At 47.8% G+C, this 26,258-nt stretch overlaps 1 protein-coding gene across 10 annotated transcripts in view; it reads left to right on the top strand.

Moving 5' to 3' along the window:
• The first annotated feature begins 5,485 nt into the window (after positions 1–5,485).
• The window catches only part of FAM156A (family with sequence similarity 156 member A), a 41,697-nt gene continuing 20,924 nt past the window's right edge, over positions 5,486–26,258 (top strand). For 2 of the 10 annotated variants that reach the window (XR_004381481.1, XR_004381478.1), the window contains exons 1-2: positions 13,779–13,868; positions 14,347–14,526. Coding sequence is in view for 1 of the 10 variants with exons in the window: in XM_032847978.1 (XP_032703869.1) it covers positions 11,804–11,934; positions 13,694–13,868 (306 nt within the window). In the remaining 9 variants the exon portion in view is untranslated. Of the gene's footprint in view, positions 5,627–10,523; positions 11,935–12,264; positions 12,519–13,693; positions 13,869–14,346; positions 19,588–26,258 lie in introns of those variants that run through there. The other 8 variants (XR_004381482.1, XM_032847979.1, XM_032847978.1 and 5 more) reach the window with 8 other exon arrangements.

Consider the following 26,258-nt stretch of genomic DNA (forward strand, 5'->3'; position numbering starts at 1 on the left):
GTCACATCATTCATGGGGCAGGAGCCCTGATGCAGGGAACGAGACACTTACAAATTTAACCTCATCAAGATCTTCAGGGTCTAGGGATAAGACTCATCATCTGGGTGTGTTATGGGGTGAAGAGGGAGAGAAACAGGAAAGGACTGGTCCACTACTGATGAGGTGGAAGGAGATGGGAATCAGACTTCACTCAGTTGTGTGAGGGGGAAGCTCAGCCTGGTTAGAAATGAAAATTCCTGGACCCCACCCCTGACATACTGAATCAGAAATTCTGGGGGTAGGGCCCAGCAGTCATGTTTGAACAAGACCAACAGGTGCTCTTAAAGTTTCGCCTTAGCATTAGAACCACCAGAATGAGCCACAGGACTTAAGTGAGAAACAGCCCCTCTGAGGTCTCGCCTCCTGGTAGTATACCACGGATGAGGTATGAGGATGAAACTGTCCCCTGTGAGGCTCAGCACTGTAGATCCAGGGAGAGACCACAAGCACTGCAAATACTCTGTATGGCAGGGCCATAAAGTCCATACCACTCTACGGTGATCAGTCCCAGCCTCTGACAGAAGTGACGATGATGCTGTCTTGCACCCCAGACGCCAAGCCCAGCACAGGGCATACACCAATTCTAGGATATCCCCCACGGGGCCACTCCAGTCCCACTTTGGCCACGCCACCTCTGACACATTTGAATGACACGGGAGGCAGCCAAGGGGAAGGTGACTGAAGGTGGGATGAGGCAGGCAGGAATCCAGGACGGCTCTGGGTGGTCCACCAGAAGACTGCCAGCTCTGGCTCTTGCAGGGCAGAGGGAAGGAGCCCCAAGCCCGGTGCCTGTGGCTGTTGTGGTCCATGGGTGGGCATTTGAAGTGCAGCTCTGGAGGACCCATCTAAGCCCAACTCCAGGAGTGGTCCTCTGTCCAGTCAATAGGCTGAAGACACTTGCCCATCAGGGCAGGGTTAAGTGAGATCACTCCAGGAGTCAGATAGCACCCTGTGCACCTGGCGCTGAGTGTGAGGTGATCACTGATCTGTTTTGCAGTGTCCTAAGAACTTTCTAGCTCCCAGCTCACTTAATCCTCACTAGGCCCCCTTACAAGAAAACCCAGTCACCGATGAGGCCACCCAGGCTCAGACAAAGCAAGTGACAGACTTGGGTTGTCCAGCTGCCCTGGGGCACGGCTGGCCAGAGGCTAAAAAGCCCCTAAGGACAGCCACAGGAACACTAATGTGATCATGAGGCCCCAGTCCCTCCCAGGGACCCTTCTCTGTGCTCACTGCCCCAGCGCTGCAGTGTCAACCTGCCTCCTGATGTGACACTCACTGCAGCACCTCCTCTCAGAAAACCTTCCCTTTACCCTCAGCCCTGGGGAATTCATTGCCCGGGACTCCCAGTCTAGGGCTGGAATTTCACCTGAATCCTGGAGAATTTCAGTTCCTCCCGAACAGGGACGTTATGACAGAGCCCTGCGTGACGAAGAAAAGAGCACTGTCCTGGACAATGCTGTGCACAAGCAGGGAGCAGGAAAGGTCCTGACTGGGTGCTCTGAGGCAGAGCTGAGGTGCTGGTTGACATGATGAAAACGGCAGATGTGGGGTGTACCTGAGGCCCCGTGACTAGGACTCGGGAATGGAGTTAAAGAGGCTCCCGGGGTGGAAGGGGATGCCTGGTGGCTGGCAAGGGGAAAAGAGAGCTGTCTGCAGAGAGAAGGGGTGTAGCAGCTGCCACCAGAAGAGGAGGTTTGGGGAAAGGAAGAGACCGTTCAGAGGGATTTAAGGGGAGAGGGCAGAGGCAGTGAGAAGGAAAGGCCTCTCCACTCTCCACGACACAGTATCCTACAGGGGGTGCTGAGAGATGGCAGAGATGACAGGATCCATGGGTCTCCTTTTGTACCCAGGACTCACCCTAACACCCCGAGGGGCAGGACGCAGAAGTCACTGTGACCAGAGGTGACCAGAGTGGGTCAGATCCTGGTCATCCCCAGGATCCAGACCTGAGAGATGACTCTCAGAACCTTTCAGTCCCAGAGAACCCCCCAGCGCTGAGGTGAACCCAACTTCCGGGTGACACTGTGGTGACAGCAGACAGTGAGCACGGCGAGACACCAGGCCTGTCCCCCACAGGGTGGACGGAACAGAGAGTCACTGTCACTGCCCATACAGCAGCTCTGAGCTGCAGATTTGCAGCTCTGTGTCACCGGGTGCAGCCTGTAGGCTCTGGGAGTGGGTGCGGGAGGCCTCTGAGCAGAAGGGCAGCTGTTCCTAGGACTAGGAAACCTCTCAGAGAGTTGGCACTATGCTGTCAGGTGTGACAAGCTTCAAGCTGTTTTTTGGTTGATGTCTAGGATGAGAGATCTCCGAACGACTTGTGAGTCTCTATACCAGGGTATGAGGTCTCCTAACTATTTGGGGTGGGGAGGGGGGGTGGTCGTTGTCCAGAGAGTTGGGTCTCTGAGCTCTTCATGTATCTGCATCTGAAAATGTGGCAGAGAGGAAGGCAGGATGGATCTCAGTCACAGAGGGCTTAGCGCTAGACCTGGGACTTCACATTTGCTGTGCTGTCCCCATGCCTGGCCTGCTACCACAGGGATGAAAGCTTTGGCTCCCCATCCTCAGGGAGGGCCTTTCCTCAGTCACATGCAGCTCCTGGGAACCCATGGTAACAATACAGATAAGACGCATATCAGCTAACATTATCCCCGTCCCTGCCAGGGGCCAACCGCTGTCACAAACTGATGTACACGTACCAGCTCAGTTAATTTGCCCAACACCTAAGGAGAAGGTCATCATTTGCACATGAGGAGGCTGAAGACGAGGGAGGAAGGGCAATCTCAGCTCCTGAGGAGGGAGAAATTGGATGTGACTTAAGCTCTTTGAAGGAGGCAGGCACAGCTCCGCACAGCAATGCCTGGTAGGGGGTGACCAGGAAGGGGGAAGGGCGAGGGTTGCCCAAGGCCACAAAGACCATGTAACCGACTCACTTTCAGGATGTCTGTCTCCCCATCTCTCACGCACACACCCTGTTCCCCGGCTCAGTGCTTGATGTATGAAATGTGGAGGTGGGGGTGGAAGGTACAGAGGTGAGGGAAGTACCTCGGTGCATCACGTTGCACAAAGCCTCAAGCAAACCTAGAGATTCCTGCCTTCGCGTCCCTCCTTGCAGCATTTTTGGGCACTGAGATCAGCAGGAGGGTCATCAAGAGCATGAGGGAGTATGAGGAACCATGTGTACAGCGTAAGCCTCCCCGTAACTGAAGTGTGTCCTTGTCCTGAGGAGCAGAGCGTCCCAATGTGGGTCAAGGCAGTGTGACTGAGGCCCAGATCACAGACAGCTGAATTATTACGTCAGGGGCATCTTTTGCTCTGGAGAGACAGACACATCCTCCAGTAGCAGAGCTGGGGGCCCCTAGGTGGGTACTAATTCAGTGGGGAGAGTGTGCGGCCAGAGTCTCTGTCCTGGTCTCTCTAATGCTCTTCTTTCTCTGGCTTCTCTGCGCCTGTAACTTTATCTCTGTTGCCCACCCACCTGTGTGGGACCTCAGTCATGCCAGAGGCCCTTGCTTGGCCTCTCCTGAGGCTATCATCCTTTCACATGGCTGTTCATGGGGAACCGTTGGGGGGGGGGAGGTTGCTCGTGAGTCTATGGAACTGTCCAAGGAAGGCATGTTCAGCTGCAGGGAGGGTAGAGAGAAGGTTCTCCTTTGGGGCAAGCAAGGAGCTGTTTCCCATGAACTGGGTGCCCTGGGCTTCTGGCCTCTGAAAGGACCCTAGGGGCTTTTCTACTACAAATAAAACACAACAACAACAACAAACCCAACCCAACCCAAACCAAAAAAAGCCCCAAAACCAAACCTCCAGGGCTCACAGAGTAAATCAAAGTCCTCACCTTGGCTCTGAAGGCACTATAAGACCTGGCCCCTCCCACCTCATCTCCTACCTCTCTCCCTCCGCCAAGCTGAGGCAGCCACAAACCTCACAGTGCCTCATACACCCTGGGCCAATTTCCACTCCTGCCCTTTTCCACTGGCTCCCACCTCTGTCTGGGATACTTTTCTTGCAGATCTCCTTTAGGGGTCTGCTCAAGGATCACATGCTTTGAAAGAATTTCCTTGACGTGTTTCTAGAAATTCACCCCTCTATTTCATTTTGCTGATTTAATTTCCATCGCAATTGCCAAAACCTGACAACTTCCTAACATTTTTGTGCTGTATGATCCCAGTAGGATGTAAACTCCATGAAAGCAAGGTTTTCTTTTTTTTTTTTCCTATATCCATACAATTGTATTCCTAACATCCTTTATATGGTCTGACACCTAATTTGGAGGGAATGAATGAATGAATGAATGAATGAGAGAATGAATAAATAAATGCACGGCGGGCGATGAGACCCAAAGCCACAAAGGGTAATGGATTCTCCTAGGGAACATGTTCAGGGGTGACAGGATGGTGACAGAGTCGGCGGTCTTTATCTCACTTTCTCGGTGTCCTCGGGGCTCCTGGGAGATGGCTCCTTCCCTAACAAAACCAAAGATCCTGCTATCTCTCTGATCTATTCCTGATAGTCAACCACAGAGGCCTGCCCCACACCAGGCCTCTAACACCCCCACTAGACCCATTCTGCATTGCTCAGGGAGACACAAGCCAGCGTAAAGCCCAGAACATTTAAAACGCTTGTAACGCTCCCTGGTACAATGGTGGCCACTGGGGGGACGTAAACTTCAGCTTAGCAAGACTTTTCCCCCGGCGTCCAAGACTGCAGTGAGCTGTGGGGTTTGCATCCTGGTTTGCCTTCCTCTCTTTGGGGCCAGCCTGGAAAGAGCCCATGGGCGTCCGCATCGACCAGCCATTCCAGGCTCGCACCACTAAGGGGCGCTCCAGGTGGACCAGGAAGACTCTCCCGACGTACCTCCCAGGGGCACAGAGGTAGGACCTTCTGAGCAGGAAGGTACCACTAGAGACGCGGGGTCCGATTTTGCAATAACCCACGGTGTAGGAGACTACACCGAAGGTCTGCATCAGCCACGGCCCCCAGCGGAGGCGCTAATACGCCTCCGAGCCCTTCCCCACCCGCTCCACTCCATTCTCCCGGCGCATTTGAGCCAGAGTGGACAGCCGGTCTGAGCCAGCAGCCTTCATTTCACTTCGCCGTCTCTACATGGTCACGTCCAGCTGGGCAACAACGGGGCGAGAGATTGGCTCTCCATTGTAGGGGGCGGGGACAGCGACTTTCTACGTGGTGATTGGCTCCGGAGAGTTAATCAGAGTAAACCCTTCCCGGGTGCACAGTGCCTCCGGATGCACCCCCTAGTCCCCGCCTCTGTCTTCGAGTACCCAGTTCCCATTGGTCATCGGGCTGGGACAGGCAGTACGCCGGCTGAGCGGGAGCACAGGGGCAGGGGTGTGTGTGGTGTTTGGGCGTGCGAGCGTGCGTGCGTGCGTGCGAGCGTGCGTGCGAGCGCGCGCATGCGCGTGCCTTTCGCAGTGTGGAGTTTTTCTCCGAGTTGAACTCTTCGGGGATCGGCTGCTGCGAGGGAATGAAGATGCTACCTTAGTCGGTGGCGAAGTTCCGCGCAACAGCTGGCTGGTAGCCAGTGTCTGGCGCTGGACGCGCGCGGTGACTGTACCGTCTTCACGTGAGCTCTTTCAGTCTTGTTCAGACCTAACTCGGTCACAAGCCTAATCGGGCCCGTCTGGCACGGCGCCTCAGTCGTACAGATGCCATCAATTATGGTCAGGGCGAGGTCTGTGCGCTTGGTTGGCGTCCCTACCTAGGAAGTGAAGTGTGTCAGGCAGTTTGGGGATGTGCATCGCTCTAGGTAGGTCAGTACAGATGCAGTTTGGGTACATTTGATCTTTCTGAGCCTTTTGGATATCGGAGTGGATTGTGTTCATCATGGGATAAAGTGTCGTAGGCTGCCTGTGCCTGTATATCGGGGGGGTGCGCTTTTTGAGCGCTTTGTGCATTGGTGTCTTTGGGTTTGAGGTCCCTATGTTGGCATCTGCACCCTAGGGTGTGAGGTCTCTAAGCTGTTTGTGATTCGCGGTTTTAAGTTGTGATGTGGGGGGGGGGGCGCTGTCTTAAGGATCTGAGCTGTTTGGGAGTCTGTGTCCAAGGTGTAGGTTCTCTGATTTGTCTGGGGGCTTTATCGGAAGGTTCTGTATATTTCCGAGTTATTTGAACTTCTGTCTTTCTCTTTTTTGTGGAGGTCTTTGTATTAGCCTGGGAGGTGTCTGCATGGTTTGGGAGTCTCTCTAAGATGTGACATATCTGAGCAGATTTAATTTGTGTGCTAGAGTGGAGACGTGGGCTTGTTGAGGTGTGGGAGTTGGCTTAGTGTGTGTGATCTCTGTTGCTTTGGGGAATCTGTGACTCCAGTTGTGAGCTCTTTGTGCAGAGATTTTTGGAAGGCTTTTTAGGTTGTGTTCAGTGATCTGTTTTTGTTGTTTCTATCTGAGCTGTTTGGGGGTCTGTGTCTTAGAAGTGAAATCTTTTACCTTTGTAATTTTGAGGTCTCTGTCCAGGAACTGAGGGTCTTGGAACCTGGCAGATGTGATTCCAAAGTCCAGAGCCCCACGTCCTCTTTGTGTCGTTAGGCAAGTCAAGTCACCTGTCTCCTGAAGCCTAAATATGGATCGCAGTCAAAAAAAAAAAAAAAAAAAGTGGGGCCAGTGCCTGCCCTGGAGGGTACCTGTGCAACTTAGAAGTGTAGATGTCCTGACTCCCAGCCGTCCTTCCCCAAGAATTTTCTGATCACCTGCTGTGAGCCTGAGTACTTTTCTAGGAGCACATAGAATACAGGACAAAACTGACAAAGTCCCGCATTTCATAGTTAGCCAGTAAATATATATTGACTATCAGAGGGTGGCAAGTGCTACATAGAAAGATAAGGCCAGTTAGAGGAAAGAGTTTGTGGGGAGCATGTTGTTATTTATTCAGGGCGATGAGGGAAGGACTCCCTCACACTGTAATGACTGAGCAGAGGACTGAGGAAATGAAGGAGCAGGCCATGGAACCACCTGCCTTGTTAGAACATCACAGGAAGAAGGTACAGCAGGTGCAGTAGTGCTGAGGGGACATCCACTGGGTGTGTTCCTGGATATCAGGGATTCCTGTGATGCTGCTCAAAGTCTTCATCGCGGGGTTTGACACACAGAGCTCATCGAGAGGTGTCTGGTGGTGGGGTCTCTGATTCTCCCACAACCTGTGAGAGAGAGGTGGTCTTCATCCCCTTTTCACAGACAAAGGACTCAAGGCTCCAAGAAGTACACAGAATCTGCTCTCCTGCTTACACCTGAAGTTGCTAAAAGAGGGGGAAACCTTGTGCTCGGTCACGAGAGAGAGAGGGCTTGAGTGTCGGAGCCGCAGGGTAGACGCCATTCACACTGGATGTCAGTCAGCCAGCTCACAGAAATGATCATACGGGAATCACGACCCTCATTACCTTTCTACATTTGATGGAGGACAGGACTGAGAAAGCACAGGGCTAGAGAAGAGAGGCAGAAAGAGAAAGGTGGAGAGCAGTGAGGAAGAAAAGAAGCAAAAAGCACTGGCTTTGTGATACTGCCCAGATTTGGCCCAATTCACCTTAATTAATTGATTGTATTGAGATGTATTCACCTCTTCCCCTCCCCTCCCCTCCCCTCCCCTCCCCTCCCCTGAGCAGTTCAGCCCTAAAGCCATTTGCAGCTACAGAGCATGGCAAGTGTATGTGTGTAGGGGCATCTGACGCTTGAGGAGTCAGAGCCCAGGCACGGGGAGAAGGGCATCCATACATAGGAGCAGGCTGTATGGGGGGACAGAGCCCACGGTGGTGAGGACGATGTCCCTGGGAGTTGGATGGGGAGAAGGCTTACTGGCTCAAGGATTCCAACTGGAGTGGTGTACGGTGGTCACGGTCGGGGAGTGGTTCAGCAGAGCATGGGAGGGGGGGGTCTCTGTTGTGCAGGTGGTATGGCTTATATCCAGTGGGATTCGTCAGCTCAGTAAATGAGGAAGGTTATTGGGAGACATGACTCTCACTGAAGAAAACAATTTCTGAGGTGTTACATTGGGATTGGAGTTCTTAAGCATGTGAACTCGTGCTTTTCAGTACGTACGTGTGCGTATACGCATAGATTGATAGATACAGATGTGTGATTGATAGATACGCGTGTGTGTTGGGATGGCAGAGGGAAAGAAGAAATGCGCCTGGCTCAACTTGTGGTACCAGTAATAAGGGCCAGGTCAAGGAAGGATTGGCTGATGTCAGAAGGACACAGAAAATCTCTTGAAGGGGCTCCCACTGGAACATATTGGGGATAGTTTTGTGTTTTCAGCTTTATCGAGGTACTGTTGATATATAACATAAGTAAACTGAAGGTATACAAGGTGATGATGTGATACATGTATATGCTGTAAAATATTTACCATGTAGCGTTAGTTAACACTCTTGTTCCTTCGCGTAATGACCATTTTTGTGTGCTGGTAACATGTAAGATCTAGTCTCTTAACTTGCCGTATGTAATACAGTATTGTGAATGATGGTCACCATGCTATCTATATTACATTAGATCCCCATAACTTATTCATCTTGTGGCTGGAATTTGGTACCCAGAACCACCGTTTCCCCCCAGCCTCTGGCACACACCATTCTCATCTCTATTTGTATGAGTTTGCTTTTTAAATGTCCACATACGTGAGAACATACAGTGTTTGTCTTTCTCTGTCTGACTTACCTTAGTATAAAGTCTTCAGGGTCCATCCATGTAGTTGCAAAAGGCAGGATTTTCTTCCTTTGTGTATCCAAATAATATTCTGTCGTGTATCTATAGCACATTTTCAGGATCCATGGATCCCTCCGTGGACACAGATGTTTCCATATCTTGGCTGTTGCTGCATAGAAAGTCATAAAATTGGTGTTACTCCTCCAGTGATTTATTTCTTCTTCAAAATTATTTGACTGTTCTAGCTCCTTTGTCTTTCCACCTAAACTGCATAATCAGTGTATATTTCCTAAAAGTCCTACCGGGAGTTTTGGTTGGAATTGTATTTAAATGGGGGATCCCGGGGCACCTGGGTGGCTCAGCGCGTTAAGCCTCTGCCTTCAACTCAGGTCATGGTCTCAGGGTTCTGGGATCGAGCCCTACTCAGGCGTTCTGCTCGGCAGGGAGCCTGTTTCCCCCTCCCTCTCTGCCTGCCTCTTTGCCTACTTGTGATCTCTCTCTCTCTCTCTCTGTGTGTGTCAAATAAATAAATAAATAATCTTTAAAAAGTAAATAAATGAGGGATCCCTTTGGGACCTATTGACATCTAAATTATACTGACTTTATCAGCCCCTGAACACAGTACGTGTCTCCATTTATTCAGGTCTTCCTATACTTCTTTCCTCAGCTTTTTGTGGTTTAGGGCACACGGATCCTGTGTACGTTTCGCTAGGTTTGAGAAGGGAGGCTGTCGTAAATGGTATGTGCCAGTGATGTCTGCTTTTTGTTTGGTTAGGTAATTGTTCGTTGCTAGCATGTGGAAATTCGCTTGACTTTTTGCGTTGAGCTTGTATGCTGCGGCAACGTTGACTGCACTTGTTAGTTCTAGGAGGTGGTTGTTGTTGTTGTTTTATTTCATGGGATTATCTATGTACATAATCATGTCATCTGTGAATTGAAATAGATTTATTTCCTCCTTTCTGATCTTTCTTTTTTTCTTTCCTTTGTGGAATGGCTAGGACTTCCAGCAAATATTGCTAGCCTCATTCCTGGTCTTTGGGAGAAAGTATGTAGATTTTCTCCATTAAGTAGAATGGACGGTGTAGGTATTTTTCTAAGATACTTTATATCCAGGTTAAGAAAACTCACTTCTGTTCCTGGTTTGCTGAATGCTTTTATCATGAATGGCTGTTGAGTTTTGTCAAATGCTTTCTCTGAATGAATTGATAGGATCGTGTGGTTCTTTTTCTTTTTCTTTTTTTTTTTTTGATACGCTAATGAATTTATTATTTGACTTTTTAGAAGATTTATTTACTTATTTATAAAGAGCGAGAGTGAGAGGGAGTCGGGGGGAGGAGCAGAGGGATAGGGACAAGCAGACTCCCTGCTGAGCATAGAGCCAAGGCAAGGCTCCATCCATCTCAGTACCCTGAGATCCTGACCTGAGCCAAAACCAGGAGTTAAAGCTAAAGCTCTGGGACGCTTCACCAACTGAACCACCCAGGCACCCCTGTTCGTTGAGTTTTTGAATACTGCACTGCCTTTGCATTTCCAGGATAAACCCAACTGGATCATGTTGTGTTACTGTTTTTGTATACTATTGAATTTGTTTTGCTAGTACTGTCTTTGATTTTGGCATCGGGGTAATGCTGATCTGATCAAATGATTCAAGAAATGTTCCCTCTCCTCTATTTGAAGGGGTTGCATAGAATTACTGTTATTTCTTCTTAAATGTGTGGTGGGATTTTCCAGAGAAACCAGCAGGGCCTGGAGATTTCTTTCCTGAAAGTTTTTAAAAGATAAAAATTTTAAATTTATGTTTGTTTTTCAGATTGTCTGGTTGGGTTGGGTTTTTGTTGTTGTTGTCGTTGTTGGTTGGTTGGTTGGTTTGCTTGTTTTTCGTTGACTTTTAATAGTTTGTGCCTTTCAAGCAATTGTTTGTTTGATCTAAGTTACCAAATGTAGATGCACAGAGTTATTTCTTAGAATCCTTTCAGTTTCTGTGGAGTCTGTAACCTGTTTCTTTCCTCATAGTCTTAAGTTGCATCTTTCCTTATCTTTCTTTCTGCCTTGGTGTGGATAGAAACTTAGGGATTTTATTGACCTTTTCAAAGAACCAGCTTTTGGTTTCACCCACTGTTCTTTGCCTGATATCTGCTGTAATGTCTCTTTCCCTTATTTATTTACTTTGAGTTTCTTTTTATTTTCTTTCTCTAGTTCTTAAGGGGGAAGCTTTCATTATTGATTTGGACCCTTGATTCTTTGTAATACAAACATTTGATGCTGTACCTTTCCTGCTAAGCGCTGGGGTAGCTGCATCCTGCAATTTGGATATGTTGTATTTTCCTTTCCTTTCAGTTCATCTAGTGAAGGGTTAGTATCCAGAATATTTCCTAATTTCCCTTGAGACTTGCCCTTTGGACCATGGATTATTTCGAAGCATGTGGTGTAATTTCCTTGTATTGGGAGATTTTCCTCTTCACTCTTTCTTACATATTGGAAGTTTCTCTCTTCTGCTCAGACCACATTCTCTGTATAATTTCAACTGTTTTATAATTTGTAATATTTCTTTAATGACCCAGGATGCAGAGTACCTTGGTGAAACTCCCTGTGCCCTTGAAAAAAATGTGTATTCTGCCGCTGCTATGGGAAGGGTTCCGTACTTGTCACTTACATCCAGGTAGTTCACAGTGTTGTTCGGTTCATCTACATAGTGCTGATTTTCTTCCGTTCCTTCTGATACTACTGAGTGAGTGTTGAACTCTACAGCTATCATTTGTAGGTTTGTTCATTTATCCTCCCGTTCTCTCTGACCTGGTTATGTATCTTGAAGCTTTGTTGTTGAGTGTTATACAGAGAAGAGTTAACAGAGCAGGCCTGAGACCACCACTGTCCTTGCAGAGATCAGCATGTTGGCCCTTACCTTGCATCTGGGAACTTGAGTGTCGGAAGGCTTCCCACCATTCCCTACCCAAGCAGGATGCTTTACTCTTCCTAAACTGTCCAAGCAATACGTTTCATGCTGAACACCTGCTTTCCCTCTGGAAATCTGAAATCTTGGTACGTGCTATGCGGAGAGTACTTACGTGACCAGCCCCCAAAACAAACCTCCCGACACGGTGTTAGTCATGCATGAGCTTCCATGTAGACAAGATTTCGTGTGCGACGTCATGATTTGTTGGTGGAGGCACAGACAGCATGACTCTACTGGGAAAGGACTCTTGGAAGCTTGCACTGGTTTCCTCCAGATGTTACTTGGGTAATTTTGCTTTGTATCCTTCTGCTGTAATAAATCTTAGCCCTGAAGATGAATGACTGTGTGTGCTGAGTCCTTTGGGTCCTCCTGGGGATTCCCCAAAAGGAAGGGTGGTCTTGGGACATCGGAAAGAGCGGTGGTAGCGGGGGGACTCACTAGCGAGAAGACCCTGACTCAACTAAAATATGGTGAAAGACTTCTTTGAGTAAGGGAAGGGTGATGTGGTAGAGATGATGAACCTTTTGTGCCCCGGTGACTGTGGATGTACCCATGGTACGGAACCGCGGCTGAACTCCTGTAGCCACCTTGTGACTTAGCGCTTTATTTTCTCAGGGCCAGGGGAAAGGATACAAGCCTTCCCAAAGGTGAGCTTTGGGTCAGCCAAAAATGTTGCAGGTTTAACTTGCTCTCTCCTCCCAAGTGGGAGGAAACTAATTAGTTCCCTGAGCCAGAAAAAGCTTTCCATAAACTAGAGGCAGAGACGCGGGAAGGCACTCCAGCCTTTTCTTCACCTTGCTTCCTGCTGCTGTGACTGCCTCTCCCAGCATTCCAACCAGAAAGGCCTCTGGCCCCTGTGTGGCCACCCGGTAAGTGTCAGTTTACTGCTAGCCTTTTGCATAAGCTTTCAATGAGAGGGGAAAAGGGAGGATTTCAAAATGGCTTCGTTCGATCGTTGTAGCGTCTGGATGTATTGAGAAAATTGATTCAAGATGTGAGGCGGGGCCGCTATTCAAAGCAGCTGCGCCCAGCAAGGAAGGGAACGACCTAGTCTAGCCTGGTCACTGTGTGAATGAGAGAGACAAAGGGGGCAGGAGGTGATGTAAACCCATTCTGAAAATGTTGAAAATTCGGGATCTCATCCTGACGGTTCCTAATGATCACAAGTCTTTGTGGTTATGCAATAGGTTTTTCTATGAAAATGCTTTTGTCCCTTTTGAGAGCAGACCCTCCATACAAAGCGTTTGGAGGAGAGTAGGGGATGAGTAAAGAAACGTAAAGGTTCGATTTCAGAATCGTACACTGATCTGTCGCAGTGGAGAAAACCCAAACCTAGCACCTGGGGAGAGGCAGAGGGAGGAAGCAAAGACATTAATGTCCTCTTTTTGCCCAAACTGTTCCTGGAAACCTTTTTAAAGAAATACTCGGCGGTGGGGCACCTCAGTGGCTCAGTGGGTTAAAGCCTCTGCCTTTCCCTCAGGTCAGGATCCCAGGGACCTGGGATCAAGCCCCCGCATGGGGCTGTCTGCTCAGCAGGGATCCTGCTTCCCCCTCTCTCTCTCCCTGCCTCTCTGCCTACTGATCTCTGTCTGTCAAATAAATAAAATCTTTAAAAAAAAAAAAAAAAAAAGGAAAGAAAGAAAGAAAATACTCGCGGTGCCGTCTTTCCGAGTGTCTGTGAGCACTTTGATGCAAACTGGCTGCCGATCCCCCCACATCTCCCCACCACACCTGCCAGAGCTCTGAGTGTGGGACAGCAGGCATTCCCCCAGCTCTCGGGCTTTGCACGCACAGCACTTCCCCGTGACCTCCTCCCTCGGAAAGAGGGTGAACTGGTGTTGTGCGCAGACCGTACTTTTGGAACCGACTGCCTCCAGGCAGCCCTCTGAAACCAAGGGCTCAGATGAATATAGCAAGTGGACAGGGAGTCTTGGAGGGGAAGGTCCCCATGGTGGGAAGCCACGTCGAGGCCCTGGTGAGGTGCATCGCCTGGTTCGTGTGTGTCTAGTTCTGGGCTCCCTAACAGTTGTAAACTCTGTTTCAGGAGTATCCCGTGTGCCCTCTGCGATTACACATCCTGTGTGTGCTCCCTGACTAGCCCGACACTGCCTCAGCCTGGAAGACTTTCGGGTCAGCCTCTGCTTCCCGACCAGAGTGTGCTGTGCCCGAATTTGTGCCTCAGGCCGGCTAAGAACCAGGTTCATACAGACACTTCGGCAGTAAGTTATCTCTTTTTCTATGTTAGACTTCTGTGGTTGGTGAGAATTGTTTTAACCGGTCAAATCGGGGACCCCTGAGGGATGTAATGGAGGTGAGTACCGCAGGCTCCTGTGACCCTGCTGCAGGGGTCTTAAGATGGAGACCTGTGGCACTTGCATCCCACCCTCCACAGCCTGACGTGCTTCAGTCTGGACATGGTTCTGTCGTGGGTTCGTCATTATGACGCGGGGTCCAGCCATTCCCAGTCCCTCAGTTCCACAAGTGTGGACTGGCCTTCTGCTGAGTGTCAGGTCCTCTGGCTCGAGGGCACCAAGATGAGCGGGGTGTTGTTTCCGGCCTTCCGAGAAGGAGGTAAGACTCTGGTGAGGGAGACAGACATGGAAACAAAGTGGCAGCCGTTAAGCTGGTTTTGTTCACCCACTCCTGGCAGATCACAGGATGAGCATCTCCCACTGAATTCTTCCCGTCCTTTCCCAGCATATCCTGCAGAAGATCCGTCTGGTCCGTACACTTGGGTTCCCCTCATCCTGTTTCCTCCATGTCCCGCTGCAGCTCTCGAGTGATACTGGCATGTGGTCGCAGACTCCAAGCCAAGAAAGGAATGTCTTTCGCTGATGTGTTTTCCAAAACGGTCAAGGGTTATTGGTACCTTTCCAGGTAAAACCTCGTGCCAGTTTCCCTCAGTTTACGGGGAAGTTACATTAATGGAAAATCCAGTGTATTGAAGTCTCTGCAAAACAGATTTGCATCCCTGCAACTTTGCCTTCCTGAATGCCAGTACCACCCTTTCATCATTTCAGCAATCAAAATGGCCCTCTGAACTCTCCAAAATGTGCCAGTATTTTGGTTTAAATACTAAGTACGATGCGGTTTTAAACCACAAGAAGAGGGTCTTATGCAGGTACCCCCATCCCACCCAAAGCCTGGTATTCACAGACAAAAGATAGGAAGGTTGTGGTCCTTGTCTGCATTTGGTCAGAGGAAATAGCGTGGCAGCGTGGAGTAGGGCACAGTACCTTCCAGGAAGGATTCTGGGCACCTTCCTCTTCCGTGTGCTTCCTGCGATGAGAAAACGTTTCAGGGACAGCGGGGGTGTGAGGTAAAGCTTTGTTTCAGAGGTCACCACTGCCATGGGATGTCAGTGCCCAGGATGGTTTTGTGGTAGTCACGGCCCTTAGCTCTGGACCTGGGGTTCTCCTCATTGATGAGAAGCCTTTCCAGGTGCGGACAGCAGGGTGAGGGGCTGGGCTAGGGCTTGAAAACTACTGTCCTGTTTGGCACAGCAGATGAGATCACAGACGGACAGCTGCAAGGAGAAGAGGGAGACGATCTTCTAAGGTCAGGGCAAGGTTTCTGGCAGGTGAAGGGAAGACATAGGCCCCAAGTTCTGGTTGCTCCAGGCTGACGTGGAATGGAGTGTGGGTGCAAGAATGAACCAAAGGCTGAGAGGAGGTGGGGATAATAGATCGCATAACCTCACATCCTATGGATTACGTGGTCCCTGAGAAAAGCCCGTGCTGTCCTAGGAGCTAAATGTCATCTCCTGTCACCACCGCCACCCACTGGCCTGGAAGAGAATGGTTTTGAGATAGAACCCTTCAGGGAGAAAGGCCAGGGGGTCATGGTGTCTTCTCAGAAAATCCACTGCCCTACCCCTGTTTTGACTCTCACGCCGTGTGTTCTTTATGTCCTGTCGTCTTGCCTGCTTTCAGGCTGGTCTTCTCAGGTGTGTATCTGTCCAGAAAGTCAGTACGTTGGAGACGGGCTTGCTCCCAAAGGGGCTTAATTCAGTTCTTGAGTGTTTCCTAGGCAGAGTTTAAAAAAAAAATCACAGATTCTAGGGCACCGTTGTGGCCACACTAAGTGAGATTCATTGGGTGTGGATCACAGCATGTGCATTTTTTTAAGAGTTCCTGGGTTCTGACTCATGTGGACAGCTTGTCTGGGAACTACTGGAGCAGGGGGATGGTACTATTTTTCTTGCCGCCAGGCTTCTCTCTCCTTTGTGAGGGTGCAGAAGTGACACCGGTTTTTGGTGCCTTCTCTAAGGAGGCTCTGAGAGTACTGTTTCCAGAAAGTCTCCAGAATCCAGTCCAGTCGAGCTTCCGTCTGCATGATTGCTGTTGCACTCACATTTCTGTTTACCGTGTGCTTCCATGCGCTGCAACCAGTTAGTGGTCTGTGTTAGCCGTTATTCTGCATACTTTGCACTGGCCATTGGAGCTTACCACTGACTGAACAAACCCACAGCGGGGTGAGTTTTCCACAACGCCTTCAGACCCGTGCCTCCAGCCCTCACAGCTGGGCGACACTGAGCAAGCTGCTTAACAGAATCTGAGAGCCTCGTTTCATGTAGCAACATGGAAATACTTGTTAATGCCAAGCGGAGCTGCTTCTTGGGGCCGTTTAGAGCACTGACTGTGTTAAGACAAGGAAAGTTGTCAGGGCAGTGCCTGGCATGTGGAGAGCTGTCAGCGAGTTCTAGCTGCTGTTCCTGTTGTCATTCTCACATTTCCCTGAAGCGTTTTCCAGACGCGTGGTGTCAAGACTACCTCTGACTCACCGGAGGGACTTGGCACTCTCACGTCAGCAACTCAAGAGACTCCAGAGTCAAGTCGGGGGTGGGGGGTGGGTGCCCAGGGGAGGGCGTGTTTTTCCTTACCATAGTGAGTGTTCGGCCAACCTTATGGGTTATTATGAAGCCTGAATGGAAAGTTCTCTAGGAAGTTAGAACAAATGACCCATTCATACCTCTTACACGATGGTTGGAAAAGTAAGTGGTCACTGGATAAGGACAGAACACGAGTCTGTGAATTTGCATAATCATGTCAAAGAGTGAAATTTCAAGGCCAGAGACCCGCATCATGTGGCTTCTTTTCTGGCTGTTAGTTCTATTGAATCCACTTCTGCATCAGATGGTCACAAGTGAACCTGGGAAAGATAGGAAACTGTTACTAGTCAAATTGTCGTCGGCAAGACTTTATTTCTCATGGAGTTTTCACCTGTCCAGTTTTATTGTATGGATTTTTCTCTTCCACTGATACTCATTATTGATTTAACAAAGGCTGATGTATTAATATTTTCGGAGCTCCGTCATGAGGAGATGGTAAACAGTGTTTCTGGAGAGTCTGAGGAAAGGGGCAGGGGGGAGGGAAAGGCGGAGGGTGAGGTGAAGGTGTACGGGGGGCGGGGGCAGGAGGAGAGACGTCACGGCAAAGAGGAGGGGAAGGATGAGGGGCACAAGCAGAAAGAAGTAAAGAGACATAGGAGTAGAAGCTCACACGTCCGGAGGCTTCCTTTAGGCTTGGCATTGTTTTTAGCTCTTTCTCTACAGATAGAATTTTAAAAGTCATTTAAAAGTCTCTTCAACACTGGGAGGTAAATATTTTTAATGTTAACATCCCCTTTTTACAAACCAGAAAACCGAGACACGTAGAGGTTAAGAGGGGAAATAACTTCCCTGAAGCCACCTAGCCAGCAAGGGCAGAGTCGGGGTTGTACCCAGGTCAGAGAGAAACATAAAGAGACTTGGGATTTGCCCCTCAACTGCAGTGCACCTCAGTGTCCAGTGTCCTCCGGCTCAAAAGGCCGGTGAACGTGTGCAGCAGCTTAATCTGATTACACTGCATCTGGGTATGGATTGATCCTGATGTCTCTTCAGTGCGTGAAACACTGTGGGGTGGCAAGTCACTCTAGGCACATCAGTAAGTGGGTACCTGGTTCATATCAAGGCCTGTACATGTGGACGTCACCATCATTATCATGATGGACAGTAGTTTATGGTATAATGTTGGGAAGTAAAACAACAGAGAAAAGAGTGTAGATGACCTCCCCGCTCCAATCTCGTAATTTAAAAAAAAATGCATAGAATGAAGCCTGGATGACAGTACACCACATTAAGTCATTTTCCCTAAGTGTGAAACTCTTAGATAATTGGCAGATAACGTTTTGTTCGCTGTTCGATGTGCCGTGTCTTCTCTGTTATTGCACAGCCAGTGTTTCTGTTACACGTTTTAAGTCATTTTGATGAAGACTCCAGCTTTGATATCCTAGCCAGGAGAAACACCAGTCGGGGCATTTAATGGAGAGAGGAGATCTTTGGTTCAGTAGAGAGGAGCAGTGGGGGAAGCAGAGAGCTTTGGGCGGAAGGTTAGCTAAGTCTGCAGTTGCTGTGAAATCACCCCAGAGGATACAGGCCAAAACCAAATCAAACCAGATAGCAGCTTGCGTATCCCGAGGAGGAGACCGTTGCGCCATTGAGATGAGTATCTGCACTAAGATTTCTTAGACTTTTATTCTCCGTTGGCCCCTGTGGTGCAGCAGGGCGACGTGTGGTGCTTAGGAGGCAGCACTGCTCGGCGCTGGGCTGTGGGTGAGAGCAGCAGCCTCACCTGAAGCATTCTCCTTTTGAGGGCCAGTTGGAGTACTTTCCTTGATGTCTGGAAGCTGACGGATTCAGAAGAGAAAACAGAAAATACACAGCACAGCAGTTAGATCCAGCTCTCCTCCAACAGATCCCTACATCGCAAGTGAGCCGCAGGCACAGGTGTTGTAGTCATTGGTTGGGAATTAGCAGGTTGGGTTGGGAGACTCGAAGAAGAAACATGGAAGTGAATAAAAGGTGAGAGAACACCTCAAGAGGGGACAAACCGCAGCCATCCTATTTTCTGGCCTTGCTTTTCTGCTAAGAAAATCGTGTGCTCCGTTACTGTGGGGAGAGGGCATCCTGGCCCGAGGTCTGGGAAGGAATCACTGCAAGTGGTGATGAGCATTCTGAGGACCCACCGTCAGCGGTAACAAGGGGACACTGAGTGTGTGAAGGCGCCGAGGCCTCTGCCTTTACCATAGACTCAAAGCTTTTTAGCCCTGCTGAGAGTCATGCTGCTTCACCTTGCAGAAGCTCAGAGCCACCATCTAGCAAAACTGCTGGTGCTTCTCCACATCCTAATCCAGCTCGGGGTGTCCGCCCAGGCACTGCTCACTGATCTGCAGGAGCGTAATGGTGACCGTGTGTGTTTGTGCGCAAGTGCGTAACAGGCATAGGGAGAGAGACTGTTCATTTAACTGTGATTCACCGAGTTCCCAGCCACTATCTGGACACTGTGTTGGGTGCCTGGGAGATGTAGTTAATAAAGACACTTCCCTGTTTTTGTGCAGTTTATGCCAGATCATCAGAGAGTAGTTAATCTAACCATCATACAAGGAAACATAAAAATTACACCTGTGATTAGTGGTGCAAAGAGGTGCACTTTATGGAGGTATGACTGATAGGTAGAGCTGTATGTATTTCATGTGTACAACTTATATGCCATCTCTGCCATCTAGGACATAGATGGAACCATCACCTTCCAGGGTTTCCTCCCGCCCCCTTTGTCTTGTGGGTGTGGTGATTATATTCTTACCATTAGTGGTAAGAACACTTAGCATAAGATCATCTGGTAGTGATTTTAAGTATACAGCACGGTTATCCTCAGCGAATGGCACGGTGTGTGCAGTAGAACTCCAGAATGTATTTATCTTGCATAATTATAAGTTTGGACCTTTGACTATCACCTCACGCACGGTTCACCCCTGTCCCAATCCCTGGCAACCATTGTTCTGTGCTCTGCTTCTAAGAGTCTGTTTTAGATTGCATATACAAGTGAGACAATGCAGTGTTTGTCTTTCTGTGTCTGCTTTATCGTACTTCGCCATCATGCACCCTAGGTTTGCACGGCATGCTCTTATCTATCCATAGGAAACCCTGAAGACTCTGACAAAGACCACACCAGACCAAAACAATGGTTAGAACTAACGAGCAGATTCGGTAATGTTGCTTTCATTTTTAAAAAGAGTTTACTGGATGTGAGATTGTTGGTTGCTGAGCATTTTGAATGATTATCCCCCTCCTTCTGTCCTCCCGTTTTTTCTGCTGAGAAATCTGCTGTTTATCTGATTGGCTTTCCCCCATAAGTGAAGGGTCCTTTTCTCTTGTTTTCAAGAGTTTCTCCTTGCCTGTGGCTTTCAGCATTTTTTACTGTGGTGTGTCTGACTCGCTTCTCGTTTATCCCGCCTGGGGTTCCTTTAGCTTCTTTCAGGCAGTATCCTTTTGAATGTTTTTTCTGCCCCTTTCCGTCTGCGTTCTGGCACTCTCCTGCATCTCGGTGGGTGTTCTTAAGAGTGTCCCATATTTCTCTGCAGCTCCGTTTATTTTCCGCACTTGTTTTCCTCTCTTTCTTCAGATTCTGCAGCCTCTGACTGTCTTTCTTCAAGATGGCTAAATCTTTGGCAGTTCAACTACCGTCGATCTCCTTGAGTGAATTTTTTTTACTTCAGTATTGCACTTGTCAACTCCAGAACTTCGATTCGGTTCTTTTTGGTAATCGTTCTCTCTTTATTGTTATTCTCTGTTTGATGTGACATTTTCATCATACCTTCCACTACTTTGATTGTGGTCTCCTTTTGTTCTTCGGACCTATGTATAACAGCAACTTTGAATTCCTTGTCAAATCTGTCACCTGGTCACAACCATAGGCAGTTTCTGTGGCTCACTTCTTCATACTTTCCTGTTTCTTTGCATGTATCCCAGGTTTTTTTCCTTGTCTGGAAACCTGACAATCTAAACTAGTCCGGTTGCTACACTGTCTAAAATACTGTAGCAGTTCTGGGTACTGGACCATCCCACCCCTTCCCGGGTTTCTTACTGCTATTTGCTTGTTTAGCTGTTTTAGTGTCTGGCTGGTTCATTTAGAGTCTGTTTTCACTCCTTACTCTCCCCCTAGCCTCGCCCCCCACCCTAGCTGTGTTATGCTTCAGATTTTACTCCTCAGGGAGAGACGACTCGGGGATGCCCACTGTCACCCTGCGGTGGCTGGTTTGGGCAGGGCTCTCTTGGATTGTCTCTTTCTCTGACCAAACCCAGCTGTTCAGGTCTACTAACTGGGGGCCGCTTCTGCTGTTTTCAGCAGTACCTGGCTGTGTTGCTTCATAATAGAAACCTGTGAAATCCCTGCTCCTTTGAAGGGCTAGCTGTCCACGTTAGTGTTAGAGATTTTTTTCTTCTGACCCCAGGCAGCCTCCTTCCAGCTGTCTCTTCTCCCTGATTGTCTCAGGTAATCCAGCCAGCCTACAGTCGATCCTCTACGTTCAAGAATTCCACCAATATGCTATGGGTTGCCTCTTCCACGGGCTCCACTGTTTTGAAAGTGCCCCTGGGCCTAACCTTGAGAACACTGATTTGAAAATGAAAAATTCATTCCTCCGGGAGGAGCTATCTGCTTCCAAACCTCTGAGCCACAACTCTGTAGTTGGGAAGTGGGGACGATGGTGGCACGGTGGCATGCTTCTCCTTCCTGTTTCTTAGTGTGGTACTTTGTAGTGTTGCTTTTTACAGTGTCTGTTTTTGATTGTTTATGGCTGGTATATAGAAACAATGGACTCTATTGTACTGATACTGTACTGATGTTGTATTTTGTTACTTTGCTGAACTGGCCTCTTATTTCAAGTACCTTTTCTGTGGATTCTTTTTAGGGATTCAGGTTTGCCTGTGAGTAATGACTGTTGCATCTTTCTTTCCTCTGGACTTTTTTATCGGCTAGAACAGGCAGTAAACTATTGACTAGAAGTGGCAAAAGTACACACACTTGCCGTGTTCCCTGTCTTAGAAGGGAAGCATTCACACCTTCAGGATTCGTGGTTATATTAGCTTTAGCTCTTTCTGTAGCTGCCAATTATCCGTTTAAGGATGTTGCCATAGACTGAATGAATATTGCCATCTCCCCAACATTCATGGTGAAGCCTTTCTCCAGTATGATGGTAATTGGAGGTGGGGCCTTTGGGAGGCGATCAGGTCACGAGTGTGGAGCCCACAGGTGTGGTATTTGCACCCTTATAAAAGGGACCCCTGAGCGCTCCCTCAGCCCTCCTGCCATGTGAGGACAAGAAGTCAGCAGTCTCTGTGGCAGGAAGCAGGGCCTCACCTGATCCTGAATCTGCTGGCACCTTGATCTTGGGCTTCCCGGCATCCGTACATCTAAGAAATACATTTCTCTTGCTTTTGTAAGTCATCCAGTCTGTGGTAGTTTTGTTACATCCGCCCTAAGAGACTAAGGTGGAAATCCCTCTCTATAGCTAGCTGATTTGCTAGGCGTTTTTATCAAGTACATTTGATCAAGTGCTTTTTATGCATCTGTTGAGACGCTCATGTATTTTTAGTCTGTTTTTATGGTCAGTTAGAGGGATTGATTATCAAGCATTCAACCCATCTTGAAGCCGTAGAGCAAATGCCATTTCACCATGGTATTTTATCTTTTGTATGTATTGCTGGTTTCAAACAGCTCATATTTTATTTGGGATTACTGCATCTGTGTTCACGAGTTACATTGCTCTTGTTAGCCTGAAAAGTAAAACAGCCAGTTATGTTACCAGCAAAAATGGGTTTATTCAGGAATAGCAGAGAATTGGAAAATTGGAGCAAGCAACCTGAGGCAAAATCCTAGGCAAGTCCAGCAAACAAAGGAGAGGAACGTTATTTCGTGAAGAAGGAGGAAGTCGGGAGGGGTTGTTTGGAACAAAAGTCCATTGGAGATACAGCAAGAGTTCAGAGTGATTACAGTTGCTGGCTGGCTGAGTTGCAAGAGTAGTCCATATCTCGTAGGTGATGCCATGTACATCTTTTCCTGTTGGGGCCTATAATTGAGGTTCTTTCATGTTGATTATTCTTCTCTTGGCTCCATAGTGGACAGCCCTTCCTGTAATGGATGTTGAGCAATATGGCTCTCCCTTCTAGGCTCTGGACTCTACTTTATACTGATATTTCCCTTTATTTTTTTTTTCACACTCTGTAATTTGTATTCTTAAGAGATGGTGTCTTGGGGCACCTGGGTGGCTCAGTGGGTTAAAGCCTCTGCCTTCAGCTCAGGTCATGATCTCAGGGTCCTGGGATCGAGCCCCGCATCAGGCTCTCTGCTTGGCAGGAAGCCTGCTTCCTCCTCTCTCTCTCTCTGTCTGCCTCTCTGTCTACTTGTGATTTCTGTCTGTCAAATAAATAAATAAAATCTTTAAAAAAAAAAGAGAGAGATGGTGTCTTGCTTTGATGTCAGGATGTGGCTGGCTCTGTAACATGCTTTAGGAAGTTTAACCTCTTCTTCAGTTACCTGGAAGCTAGAATGTAAACAACGAAGCCGCTTAAGCCTTAATTTTTTTGTGAGGGAACGGTTTTTAGTTTGTGTTTGATTTATTGAATTCGTTCTCTTTGACAGATGTAGGGCCATCTGGGTTAACGGATTTTTTTCTTTATATGATTTTATTCCTTTGAGACAGAGCACGAGCCAGTGCACGAGAGAGCGAGCGCGAGCCACACGCAGGGGGGAGAGGGAGAAGCAGACGCCCCGCTGAGCTGGGAGCCCGACCCAGGGCTCCTTCCAGACCCCGGGATCATGACCTGAGCCGAAGGCAGACACATAACCTGCTGAGCCATCCATTCATTTTTTACCAGTCTGGCTAAACCTATTAGATTTACTGATCTTGTGAAGGAACCAGTTCTTAGTTTCATTGATTCCTTTGTAGCGATTCTATGATTTCTACTAAGTTGATTTCTTTTCAGACCTCCGTTAATTCTTTTTCTCCTTGCCTTAGGTTTAAATTGATTTTGCTTTAGTAATTTCTTTTTTTTTTTTCATGTAACGCTTTACATTTTACAAAGCAGTTTTACAGTCACCCTCATTTTACAGAGGAGAACACTGAGGCCCAAGAAGGCACCGTGACCTCAACTCCCCAGTTTTCTGACTGCGACGTCTCTTATTCGCCCAAAATCACTCTTGATAATCGATACCTGATAATTAACACAAAATACTTTTTCATCGAGAAAAAACTGACGTGGACTGGTCTGGATAAGGCTGATATGCATAACCGTCCCACCCCCACAGCACCCCAAAATGTATCACCCTCTCACCTCCCGATCCTCCCACCACCGAAGAGTCCCGGCGGACAAAAGCTTACGTTGGCAGAGCGCCCCGCTTTTGTAATTTCTTAAGGTGACAGCTTAGATCATTGATCGGAGACGATTCTTCTTTTCTAGTATAAGTATTTAATGATAGAAATTTCCCTCAGTGCATTGTTTTAGATTCGCCTCACAAATTTTGATTCACCGTGGTTTCCTTTTCAACTTCTTGCAGTTTCTTCCTTGATCCCCACGTGATTTAGAAATGTCATTTAATTTCAAAACATTTTGTGGTTTTCTGGATAGCTTGCTGCAACCCATTTCTGTTTTAATTCTTTGTGGTCCGAGAACCTGGTGTGTGTTTCAGACCTTTAGACGCCGAGATTTACTTTATGGCACAGCGTATGGCCTGTCTTGGTGAGCACTGCCTGTGACTTCAGAAGAATGTCTGTTCCACTGTCTTTCTGTAAGTATCAGTTAGGTCATGTCTGTGGGGAGTCATGCTCAGGTGTTCCATAGAGTGTCTGATTGTATTGTCCACTTGTACTTTCAGTTGTGGGCAGGAGAATGCTGAAGGCTCTCATTATAACCAGTTTGTCTTTGTTCTTGGTTTTCTCAGTTTTTACCTCTTGTGCTTTAAAAACGCATGCACGTTCATGATTTTTTCATCTTCTCGATGACGAGACCTCTATTTTATTACGTCACTCTGTCTCTTCCCTTGTGATGATCCTCATTCTGAAGTTCACTTGGTGTAATAGTAATTTAGCCCCTCTGGCTACTCATTTGATTCACGTTTGCTGGGTATATGTGTCTCAGTGTGTTCGGGGTGCGGGCACAAAATACCATACCGGGTGTCTTATACACAAACTTATTCCTCACTGTTACGGAGGTTGGACATCCGGAATCAGGGGCCCACCTGGTTGGGTTCTAGTGAAGGCCCTCTTCCAGGTCACAGATTTGTGGTCGTGCCCTCACATAGTGGAAAGACAATGTGAGTGGATCTCTCCGGAGCTTCTTTCATAAGGGCCCTGGTCCCCTTCATGCGGGCTCTGCCTTAGGACCTATGCCTCCCAAAGGCCAGCCTCCTAACACTATCATCTTTGGGGGTCAGGCTTTAACGTAAGAATTTTGGAGGAGACACCTTCAGACCATAGCAGTAACATTTCCCATTCACTTACTTTTAACTTATGTATGTATTTATGCTTAAGTGCGATTCTTTTGACGGTAAGTAGTTGGGTCTTGCTATTTTTATCTGAAGTGACAAATTGGGATTTTTAATTGACATGCAGGCAGTGCACATTGAGTGTGTTAACAGTTTACGTGTACATCTGCCATCTGACTGGCTGTATATTTCTATCATATGTATTTTTTATTTAGATTTTCCTATTCCCGCCATAATTTTGGATCAGTTGAGCATTTGCTGTTATTCCATTTTATCTCCACTTACTAGTGGCTTACTAGTTAAACACCTTTAAACAGTCTTTTCAGATGGTTGCTCTAGGGTGTACAGTGTATATTGGTGCTTCTCGCACCATGCCTTCAAATGATATTCTGCCACTTCACGTACACCGTAAGAATCATACGACTGTATACCTCTCCTTCTTTCTCCCGTCCTTGGTGCTGTGGTTGCCTTCAGTGTCTTAAACCCCGCAACACATTGTTCCTGTTGTTACTTTCGATAGTTCTCTTCTAAAGAGATGAATTGCTAGAAAAAAAATTCGTATTCACCCATGACTTTACCATGCCCAGCCCTGTCCAGTTGTCTGTATAGATCCTGATTTTCTTTGGTTATCATTTACCTTCTTCCCGAAGAACTTCCTTTCACATGTTTTGTAGGGCAGATCTGCTGGCTGTGCATCTCCTCAGCTTTTTTGTTTGCTTTGAAATTTTTGTTTCACCTTCATTTCTCAAAAGCATTTGCATGAATCTGAAAATTCTGGGTCACAGCGATGCTGATGAGTAAGTAGCCGCCATCCTGTTTGTTCCCGTGTATGTAACGTGTCTCTCTTCTTGGCTCTTCCCATCAGAGGGTGTCAGTGTTGGTGTCTGAGTCAGTCTTTCCGCTACTCAAGTTGGACTTCAGTTCTGTTGTTGGCTATAGTTGGTTTAACCCTACCATATACTAGATTGATACACAAAAATCAATTCCATTTCTATACATGAGCAGTGAATAATCCAAATAAGTAAGAAAACAATTTCACTTACAATCGAGGCAAAAGAATGACATATTCAGGAGCTAATTGAACCAAACAGGTGTGAGAGGTACACACTGAAAAGCACAAAACGCAGCTGAAAGAGAGGAAAGCATACTGAAATAAATGGAAAGACCTCCTGTGTTCAGGGATTGGGCACTTGATGTTGTTAAGTTCGCGACATTCCGCAAATTGATCCACGAAGCATTCAGTGTAATCCCTGTTGATAGTCTAACTGCGGTGTTTTAGAAATTGAGAGGCTGATCCTGAAATTCATG

This window comes from Lontra canadensis, unplaced genomic scaffold, assembly GCF_010015895.1.
Source record: "Lontra canadensis isolate GAN:19392208 unplaced genomic scaffold, GSC_riverotter_1.0 scaffold197, whole genome shotgun sequence".
Lineage (NCBI taxonomy): Eukaryota > Metazoa > Chordata > Mammalia > Carnivora > Mustelidae > Lontra > Lontra canadensis.